Here is an 11,390-nt window from a genome sequence, read left to right as displayed (position 1 = left end):
TCGGAATATGTAACTGAAGTAGATCTCATAAGAGTACAAAAAGCAAGAATGCAGGCACACTTCGTTTTATTGCACTTTATGCTCTGCAGATATTATGGGTTGTTGTTGTTGTTGTTGTTGTTGTGTGTGTGTGTTTCATGAATTGAAGGTCTATGGTAACCCTCTGTTGAGCAAGTCTATCAGCACCATTTTCCAACAAAATCAGATAATGGTTAGCATTTTTAGCAATAAAGTATTTTTTAATTTAGTTATGTACACTGGAGGTTTTTTTTAGACATAGTGCTATTGTACATTTAATAAACTACAGTATAGTACAAACATAACTTTTCTGTGTAGTGGAAGGCAAAAATATTCATGTGACTCTCTATTGTGATATTAAATTGCAATAGTTTCATAATTATCTCTGAGGTATGCCTGTACAGATTATATAAAGAATATCATAACCCACAGCTCTAGGCTATAATAATCAAAAAATAAGTGAAAGCCACTATACCAGAGATTCCCCCTCTAATGAATGTCAATAGGGCCACCCTAAGTCACTATTTTGGAACATCTATAGGAGATTTTAAGAATGTATTTCCAGACTGTTTTAAAAGAATATATGACCACGTATTTTTAAAATGCATTACTATTATATCCTATGTAATAAAAGGGTAATAGGCAAATCAACCGAACAGCAGAACAACTGGTCGCTATGATGTGCACTGACCACCAGGGAGCAGACACTCAAGGCAGGAGCTGCCCCCTGGTGGTCAGTGCGCTCCCACAGAGGGAGCGCCACTCAGCTCACAGCTGGCGAATGCAACTACGGTGGCGGGAGCCTCTCCTGCCTCCATGGCAGCACTAAGGATGTCCAACTGCAGGGAGAAGGCCTAAGCCATCAGTTGGACATCCTCTGAGGGCTCCCAGACTGCAAGAGGGTGCAGTCCGGGCTGATGGACCCTCCCCCCGAGTGCACGAATTTGATGCACTTGGTCTCTAGTAGTAAGATTAAAAAAAAACATGCTGTGGAAGTTAAATACATGGCTCTGTGGCCAGACGGTCTATAGACTATTTTGTGACCTTGAACTACTTTTGAGTCTCAGTTTCCTCACCTTTAAATTGAGAACAGTAATAGTACCTTCCCTCAGTGTTGTTTTAAGGATTAAGTTAGCTAACACATGTAAAACACCTGAAATATGCCTGACAAATACAATAAGAGTGCAATAAAAGTGAACTTATTATCCTCTATTTCTCAATCACTGTATTGAACAACTCATTTACCATGCTCCAATTCCTCTTCAGGTTCAATGGAAACATTTTCGCAATTGCTTTAGAAATAGTAAAAGTATTACAAAGTGCTTAGCCAAATACTCTAGGCCAGTGGTCAGCAAACTGCGTCTCGCGAGCCACATGTGGCTCTTTGGCCCCTTGAGTGTGGCTCTTCCACAAAATACCGGCTCTTTCACAAAATAACGACTTCTGCTCATGGGCCAGGAAGTTTCAAATGCACTGTACTGCGCTCTCCCACGTGGTATTTTGTGGAAGAGCCACACTAAGGGGCCAAAGAGCCGCATGTGGCTCCCGAGATGCGGTTTGCCGACCACGGGCTAGGCTAAAGGACAGAAATGGCTAAAGTGAGAAAGTACAGATAAAGAAATACACTGCAGATGGAAGTATAAAATAGTGCCACCCACTCGAAAACTGACTGACAGCATGCACTGAAGCCGAACAAATATAAACCCACAACCCAGCAATGCTACTCCCAGGTTTGCCACAGAAATGTGCACTAAAGCTTTCATACCGGCACTACTTTTAACAGCAAAAAATTGGAAACTGACCAAAAGCCTATCACAGGGAACACTCCGCAGTTCTGAGAATGACTAACCTCCAACTACACACAACGATAAGGCAAGTTCACAAACAAAATGTAAAGTGAAAGAAGCCAGACACCAGAGAGAATATAGAATTCTAGCTATAAAAGGTGTCAGAACAGGCGGGACTGGATGCTGGGATGCACCGCCCACGCCCCCCTCCGGAAGGAAAGATCATCCCCAGCTGCTAGGAGCTCTGCCAGCACACACCAGGCAGCTGTCCACCCTCTTTAGCAGCTGCCTCTCACAGAGCAGCAGCCCAAAGGCCCGCCCCTTCCCGAGCAGCCAATCACTGGTGAACAAGGGATATAACCACCTATTTCTTATGCAACTTGGAACATCTCTGAAGGCCTTTCCAGAACTCCACGTGGGATCAACTAGGCTTCCACTAAGACTGAATCACATATCAGCTTTTCCCACTGCCCAACCCTGCTCTCTTTCTTTCCCTTCCCTTCCATAATCACTGACCCTAAGTACTCTCCCTAATAAATGTCCTGAACCCTAATCTCGCTCTCAGAGTCTGTTTCCCAGAGTATCCAAACTACAACCGAGCAAACTGGATCCACGATGTGAGGGGTGGGGATAGTGACGACTACTGAGGAAGGGCAGGTAATGTAGAGGAGGGGGAAGGAAGAAGAACTTCTGGGGTGTTGTAGTAGTCTTTTTAAAAAATATAGGTGTTGGTTGTATGAATGTGACCAAATGGGGGAAATTCATTGTATTGTAAATGTGACTTTTCTGATGTACTATAATTATACTTCAATATGAAACTAAAAGAAAAAACAAAAACTAGAAAATGATCAGAATGGGGCAGAACCTTAAAGAACATTTAGTCCCTCCTCTGTGCATCCTTTAAATAACCATTTACTGGGAACTCATCACAGCCCAGAGATGGCTAACCCAAGATCGAAAACCAGCTGGTGGCAAACAAGGTCCACATCCATGCCTAGCCTCCTGGACAACAGTCTTCTGCTTTTTCCAGACCATGTTCTCACAGGCAACACTGGGAGTCAAATCTGAGGCCTCCTGCAACCAGCTTGCCCACTAGGCAGTTTTGCCTTGCAAGGAGGAAGACTCTCAGGTGAGCCAAAATGCAAGCACCCAAAGGTACCTGTAGGTATCTCCACCTTGGAGTCTTCCTGTAGAAACATACCCTGCTCTGAAATCAGAAGACATGAAAATCTTCCTCATGTAGATAAAACAGCATGCTTGACCCTCAAGAAAGGATTCCTTACAGTTGGCTGCATTTATTATTTACCTATCCTCCACTCCCACTTTCTAAAAAGCAGTTTTTAGTTCATTTAGTTAATAAAATGTCCTCTCTCTTCTCCTTTTAGAGAATAAGAAACACAAAGAGGAAAAATATGCCCTGAATTAGGGAAGATAAATTCCTTCACTCTCCTATCTGGCTCTTACCGAGGTTATTTATCATATATCTGATGCTAACCTCACTTGGGTCATTGAAAACCATTCATCCTATAATTTTGGAGTACTTCAGACCAAATGATTCCCTTTAGATGATGACGATGATGGTGACAATGATGGTGATGATGGAGATAGGACTAAAGGAGAGATTGGGGAACTATTGTTACAAAATTGTTACTTTATTTCCAAAACAATTTTAGTTCTTCTTTGAGATGTAAAAACTAAAGGTCATGAGTGATCTCTAGGAAACGCAAAGGTCTACCACTACCCAATATTCATGAGCATTTTATAACAACAAAGAGGGAAGAACGTGAGAGTTTTACCTGCATTACTTTGGCTGGATCCAAGAGAAGAGCTAATCTTTCAGTGTACTGTGACAGTTGTTTTTTGTTTGCCTGTTTTTCTTGGAAAGAGGTAACAGAGCATACAACCCCACAACTAAGCTCTAATAAAATTTTTTGGGGCTTGAGCCCATAAAATCGCTAAACATTCTTGGATTTTCTTTTAAGCTTTTTTTTCTTTCTTTTATTTTTCTTTTTTTAGAAGAAGACATCACAGGAGTATATACAACTAAATTATTTACTCAAAAGGGCTTGTCTCCCAGATAAATTTGACCAAGAGATGAAAATAATGCCATAATAACGTGCCTTCCACTCTTAGCTTGAACACTCAACAAGAAGCTGGCTAGGAATTCCCACTGTTATTTAGGTCATTCATTCATTCAACAAATATTTTTTGAAAGCCTACTCTGCCTTCAAGCAAAAATCTATTTAAGTCCTCCTTATATAGAGATATAAAAATATCTCAAACTATCCCTTCTCACCCCGTAGTGGAATGCTAGAACCCTCTCCCACCCAAATCAAGAACCAACTTTATATCCTGACTGTCTTATGCTCCAGTCCTTCACAAAAGAACGGATGAAGAATGTCCCCTGAATGTTTTTAAGACATTCTTCCTACTGCAATACCTTTGGGCCCTTCCAAAATTCAGAAGAAAAAATCAGAGCAAATCTGTTTCCTGGGAAGAGTGACTCAGGACTCAGTCAAAGGGATGAGATAGGTGCTATCTGAGCTGTGTCTGTAACGTGGCCAGCAGTTAGTTACAAGAGGTGCCTGTGTCACATCTTTCCGAGCTCACCAAGCTCTCCATCTGCAGATAACTTGTTCCACAACTGGGACCAAGAACTGCAACAAGAGCAAGAGGAGCATGCCCCTCCCCTGCCCGCCCTTCTCCACCCCTAGAGAACATCCCTGACAGAGCAGGAGAGCACTCCGGGTACACTCAGTGTTTGCAACAGACACACAGATCAGACGGGTCTTTGGCCGACACTGGCTGTATTCATGAGAGAGGTTTGCACACTGCTGCATGAAAATCTGAAAAGCAGTCTACCTCGGTTGGTCCAGCATACATCATGGGGGACGGGAAGATGGCCACCACCGTTGTTTCGGGATTCAGGACGCCTTCCTCCAGCACGGCAGCATGCTGCTTCATTCGCCACATCAAAGGAACATCGTCATCCTTGGTCCAGCCACCCAGAGGGTGTAGGAGAAGAACAGGGCGCCGGTAGCCCCTCTCTAGAAGTTGTTTATGGGTGTCCTGCATTAACAGAGCATGTCCGTTGTGCACTGGGTTGCGTAATTGAAATGCAAAGACAGCATCTGAAAAGAGCATTTGCAGAGTTAAGAGGAGCATGTTTCTAACAGATGACCTGCAAAATAAACAATTCTTGAAGCTTGATGCTTAGGAGTAAGCAAACATGCATTCTCAGAATCAAAAACTGGTAAAGAAAAAAAAAAAAACATGCATTGCTCTGACCACGCCAACATGACCTGCACTTCTACTGTATGTTTACTTTACAAATCTTACATGTTTGAGGACGTATCATAACAGTAATGGGTTTATAACAATTACTTTCTGCATTCATGGGAAACTTGAGAACAACGATCATATTCCTGGGTCCTGACATCCTGGTTCAGCTGCTCACATGGATATAAATTTTTGGTCTTTGCCTTAATGACTCACCAGGCCAATCCCTCCACAGCAGCGGTCGCCAACCTTTCGGACCTCATGGCCCACCACCAGTTGGCAACCGCTGCTCCATGGGACCTAAGATACTTCTTTATTAAAAGAATACAGTAAGGTGGAGACATTTATAATTCAAAAAATTAACTTGCTTTCCAAATACATACATTTATATTTATTACTTTGCTTGACTGGAACCCTATCTGGCTTTGTGATGCCAGGTTGGGATTTTGGATTACAGCTGAGCAACACCAATATCCCTTACAAGGGGCATTGCTATTACCCAAACAATAGGAACTACCAGATTCATTAGACTGATTAGCTCTGTATCTTGGGCTTAGAACCCTGGCTTTTATCCCTACATGGGGCTTCCTATTAGGAGACCTTTCTTAGAAGACATGGTTCTTTGGGGTCACAGACCAATCTCACAGAAGAGAGTGATAACCCCGTTAGAGGAGCTCTGCATTATAGTGCCTTCACAACACCTGGCACAGCGCCGTGTTCATCCAAGCCTGACTCAGAGAGAGGCACGTCCTCCCCTCCCCTGATAATTTTAAGCTAAACAGTACAACGTCAACGTCTTCTCCAATCTGTTCCCAATTCTAACCCATTTCTATCCCATGACAAAATCCCAGGAGGGAAACTGTGGCACCTATTTAACTAGGGTTTTTTGGGCACAACCTCTGATGTTCTAAGATTTACAGCATTATGCTTTGAAGTTCCTGAAGTTACCTTTTATACAAGAACAAGGCTGGTTTTCACCCAAGAAATAACTGATACTCCATAAAGTACAAAGAACAAGAAAGTCTTGACACAAATATATGAGCATTTAAAACTATTCTGTTTTTAGGAGATAGGAGGAGGGGTGGAGACCTGAAAGTTTTTCTATCCTTCTGAATTCACTTCCATTTTTGTTTTCTTTATAATATAAAAAGATTCCAAAACATTCCTTTGACCACCAGGTAGACTTCTGGAACTCCCTCTCTCAAGACTAAGAAGCAATTTTACTTTGGGACCCTACTGTACTCCAGTTCTTCAAAAAAGGAGAGATGAAGGATGACATTCTCCTGACATTAATATGAATATGAATATTCCTCCATTTGGGTGACTACTGCCTGGACAACCTCCCATACTGATTCTGGCCTAAATCTCATCACTTACTCAGCTCAGTTCTCTTCCTCTCCTCCCTTCACTTTATGCTGCCCATTCTTTATAAACTGCCTTGAGTCACAACAGAGACACTTACTAAGCACTAATGAATCCTACTCCAGGTTGCTGTGAGTTGCTGCACTGATGGGAACGTTTGGGGTGGGGGAGAGGTGGGGCGGTCCCATGGGGAGGAAAGGAGACTCTGGCCCAGCACGAGCCTGCAGCACCAGGACCAAGGAGACACCTGCATGGTTCAGGCCAACAGGCTGGGGCCTACAAGACAGCCCATTTGATTGGGGCACTCCTTACACACAGGGAGGTATGGCAAATAAGTAAATACGTTGAGGATAATGGGAGCCAAGTTTCATACCATAGGAAAAGGAAGGTATAAACACAGAAAGGAGAAAGGCTAGAACAGACTATGTGGAATTGGGTCATAAAGGAAAGTAGGGTGACTTCACGGTTTTCAGCTATTTAAATAGGCAGATACAGGACAGATATAAATGTATATGAGTTTATGTGTATATGTGCAAATGTATATTTCTTAGTTCTGTCAACTAAAAGGTCCTACAAGCAACAACTCTGCAGTGACCTGACAATGAGCAAAACTGAAGCCAAAATTTTGCATTCTCTTTAGAATGGTTATTACCATTGCCCACTTAAACAAATCAGGGCTCCTGGGCAAAATGACTGATTCTGGGGCTAAGGCAAGGAAAGTACAGTAAGTCCTCAACATCATCCAATGACATATCATGAAACTGATTTTACACAGGCTAACTGATTTTAAGGAGAGTTAAGTTCCTAGGACAGCTCATCATTATAATGAAACTAGAGGCTCAGTGCACTAAATTCATGCACAGGTAGGGTCCCTAGGCCTGGCCAGTGATCAGGGCCCATAGGGGCCTCCCTTCCCTGGCTGCCAGCTGCTGGCCAGGACCTTCCTTCATTCCATGCCACCACCTAGTGGTCAGTGCACATCATAGCAAGCAATCAAACTCCCAGTCGAACTCCTGAGGGAACACTTTGAATAACTTCAGTGTCATCTATCTATATACAGTGGGGCCTTGACTTACGAGTGTCCTGACTAACGAGTTTTTCGAGATACAAGCCATCTCTTGGCCAATTTTTTGCTTTGAGTTGCGAGCTAAAATTCGGGTTACGAGCCAGCTTCAGATACCCCACCACTAGTTGGCGCAGCGAACGTCACAGTGAACACCACAACATCAGCCCAGCATCACGTGTCTCACTCGTTCACTTTAAGATTTGACATACGAGTAATTTGAGTTATGAGCTCCATCACGGATCAAATTAAACTCGTAAGTCAAGGCCCTACTGTATATATTCGAAGGCCTGCTGCTCAACATGAGCTGAAATATCCTTTGTGTCATGAAGAAAGTGCTCAAAGAATGACAGGGACACGTCAAAAGGACAAAGCAACCAGTCTGGCAAACCCAGAACAAGCTAAACATCAAAGTAAGTAATAGTAATGGATCGTACCCAACTGAGTAAAACAGGAATCTGTGAGTTCCTAAGAATAAAATAAATGAATAACCAATGGGGGAGAAGTGGAAATTCTACTTTATGGTAGAAAGTCAATTAATAAATGTAAAAGGAATGAAGGGATTAGAAATTCACCATCTGACAGTATTTGTATTGTGCTAAAACTAGCAGGTAAAAGTTTGATGACAAGAGAATATTTATGGTCTAAAACAGGGGTGGGCAAACTTTTTGACTCAAGGGCCACAATGGGTTCTTAAACTGGACCGGAGGGCCGGAACAAAAGCATGGATGGAGTGTTTGTGTGAACTAATATAAATTCAAAGTAAACATCATTACATAAAAGGGTACGGTCTTTTTTTTTTTTTAGTTTTATTCATTTCAAACGGGCCGGATCCGGCCCACGGGTAGTAGTTTGCCCACGGCTGGTCTAAAATCACTCCCCCAAAATACTTGTTAGTAAGTATAAAATAATTTGCTAGCTTTACGGCAGAAAAAAACCTGGCAAACACAATCTTAAGTGATAAAAGCTAACTTCAAAAAAGGTTAAACTCATCTGTAACAGAACGAATCAAAACTGTGAGCCACCCAATATGATGCACGAACTCTATTCCCAGCGAGTGTTTCCGAGGTGAGGGAGTGTTAGCTCAGTGCTGGATACGCAGCCTGTGTCCTTTTTAATCACGAACAGGAGTCTATCTTTGAACATGACCCTTGGTTAATGCATCTCAGGTGTATGACTACATTCCTAGACTTCAATCAGGTCAAATCTGATTGTGTAAAATTGCCATTTAGCAGGGTTATTTATGTGACAGGATGTGCAAAAAGAAACATAAAAAATAAATTCTGTCTCACATACACATATTTCACAGATTCTAATAATTTATCTACCTAGGCTTTCTTTCCAAAAAGAATTAATCTAGCTCCGCACTGGACATTTAACAGATAAAGTTAAGATGGATGACATATTAAAAGTTCACATTAGAAACATATAAAGGATTTTGCTGCCAAAATTTCTTCCAGGTAGAATTCTTTCCTTACTATCAGTTGCACTCAGAAATCCAATGACCACATTTGATCTGTCTGTCCATTTTTTCCTTGCCAACAGAACCAGGCCTTTCTTAAATTTCAGGTCTTTTCAATTCCTCGTCACTATTTCTCAATGAATTACACAAATGGCTTTAACCGTCTGTAGTTCCAGGCTGTATTTTCATCCCTACCTTTTGGTTTCTCCTCTAAAAAACTTCCGTGAATGAACACTGTAATCAGAGCATCTGATCCACTAGGAGCTACACTCCCAGGGTTCTGTCCCAACGAACATAACCCAGTATGCATACTATTAAATTTTCTTTCATCAATTTTTCATCAAAAATAAAAGAATAATGGGCCATATGAACCTGGGGCCACTAATACAACTTTCATTATGTCTCACATTTTAATTCCCATTTTCTAAAAAAGTGATTTCCCTGATTGTCACACCATAATCAGTATAAAAATTTGCCTTCTCACTTAGAATTCCTTATGGCTTAGTTGCAGACTGCTTTACCTAACACCATGTTTGAAAATAGGTGATGATCTACAAGATGACTGAAATGTAATGTTAACACTTACGATTTCCATTTCTCTCTAGCCCTCTGCACCCCTGTTCCTGGAAAAGGACCAGGTATTCCATAATCTTGACTTACAGAAAGTACACTGCAAAGCTGCTGAGACCATGAATAAAAGCAAACTTTTTCCTTAAAGAGCCAGAGTGAATATTTTAGGCTTTGCAGGCTATGGGGTTTCTGCAGCAACTATTCAGCCTGCTATAGTGGTGCAAAAAAAGCCACAGACAACGCATAAACAAATGAATGCGACAGTTTTCCAATAAAACTTTACTTAAAAAAACAGCAGTGGGCCAGACTTGGCCTGCAGACTATACTTTGCTAAATGAAATGTGGCTGATAGAAGTACAATCAGTATTCCAACCCAGCCAGCTGATGTGAGCCAAACTGTGGACGCAGAAAAGCAGAGATTGATGTGTGTGAGGAACACAGGGTCATCCATCCTGTCACAGATGGATATAAAAGCTGACACAGATGATCGTGTAGAATAGCAAACGCCAGGTCAGGAAGGACACCATGTGACCAAAAGGGGTTGTGAGTTACCCAGTAGTGTCTTACAGAAAACTAGTCCAATGGCACTGTGCAGGACTGATGGGCAGGGCAGAGAGTAAGTGGGTAGAGTGAAGAGACAGCAAAATGAGAAGATGACTATTGCTGCGGAACATGTTCCCCCAATTCCACATAAAGTAAGGCTTCCACCAACTCTTCCACTCTCTCCACCCACTCAATCTATTCCTCCCCCAGTTCCCGGACAGGCTCCTCTGGCAGAGCACAACCTACACACTGGTGAACGGGATCGCACTGTAACAACGGCGAAGACAGGCAATGCCCTGTCCCCCGCCCTCTCCCCATCCTGCTCCCAGCAGCCTGAGGCCCCTGAGCAAGGATCTGTGTTAGCGACTAGAAAATCTGCATCTGCTGACCAGAACCCGCCCCTACAGCCCAGAACATCTCGCCACTACCTCTTAGTGCCCCATGTATACCCGGGTTGGATTCCTCCCAGCCTGTTGTGCATCGCTGGTCCCCTCCTCACCCTCTGGGAGCACAGCCCCCTCACTCACCTCAGAGACTTAGATCCCTTATCCCTTCCTCGCCCTCACCCTCCACAGGTGATGAAGCACGTGTGCCCTGGATCTCATCAGTAGCTCTCCTTCCCTCACTACCGATGCAACAGCACCCCTTCACCACCTCTTCACAAGGCGTGTGCACAGCCTGGCCCCCCTCCCGAATCCAGCCTCCACACCCTGCGACAGCAAGCAGGGCAGGGGGAGATAATCTTTGGCAAGATGAAAATGCCACCTTAGAGACGCTGTCCTGAGCAGCAGTGAAAGTGGCCCTGCCCCCAGGAGCGTACAATCTGGTCAGAGGAGGAGCAGCTGACATTCACCAACCAGAAAATAAACCCATGTGCAGAAGAATAATACACTTCCTTCAACAGCAACAGGCATCATTAGATTTTTGTTTTCAGAGGATCAGTCTGGTGACTGCGTAAAGGAAGAAAGGATGGAAGAAAAGAACAGGACTGGACTCATACATTCAACCAATTCCTTCCTGCTCCGTCACGTGGTATGAAGCTCCTGCCAAATCCAAAGGACACGTTCCAGTTTTAAATGCTCCTGGCCTCTCCACTGCTTCTGACATTAAAAAAAAAAAAAAAAAAAAAGAGCAACGACAGAAAACCACTTTCCTAGTTGTTCTCCTTACCCATGCATTTTCACACAGTTCTCATCAGATATGCATGGCATTTTAAATTCTGCTTGGCCACTTTGGTGTAATCACCTGTCTCTGACATCTGGTAGGACCTCTCAGAGCAGCAGGGCTCACTGCTGTCTGATGAACT

At 43.0% G+C, this 11,390-nt stretch overlaps 1 protein-coding gene across 1 annotated transcript in view; it reads right to left on the bottom strand.

Moving 5' to 3' along the window:
• Positions 1 to 11,390, bottom strand: part of PAPSS1 (3'-phosphoadenosine 5'-phosphosulfate synthase 1) — a 110,036-nt gene that overhangs the window by 43,715 nt on the left and 54,931 nt on the right. The window contains exon 11 of the mRNA XM_015558086.1: positions 4,668 to 4,936. Coding sequence (XP_015413572.1) covers positions 4,668 to 4,936 — 269 coding nt within the window. The remainder of the gene's footprint in view (positions 1 to 4,667; positions 4,937 to 11,390) is intronic.

This window comes from Myotis davidii, unplaced genomic scaffold (assembly GCF_000327345.1).
Source record: "Myotis davidii unplaced genomic scaffold, ASM32734v1 scaffold967, whole genome shotgun sequence".
In the NCBI taxonomy this organism is placed as follows: domain Eukaryota; kingdom Metazoa; phylum Chordata; class Mammalia; order Chiroptera; family Vespertilionidae; genus Myotis; species Myotis davidii.
Note: the sequence above shows the minus strand (reverse complement) of the source record. Positions and strands in the feature narration are given on the sequence as shown.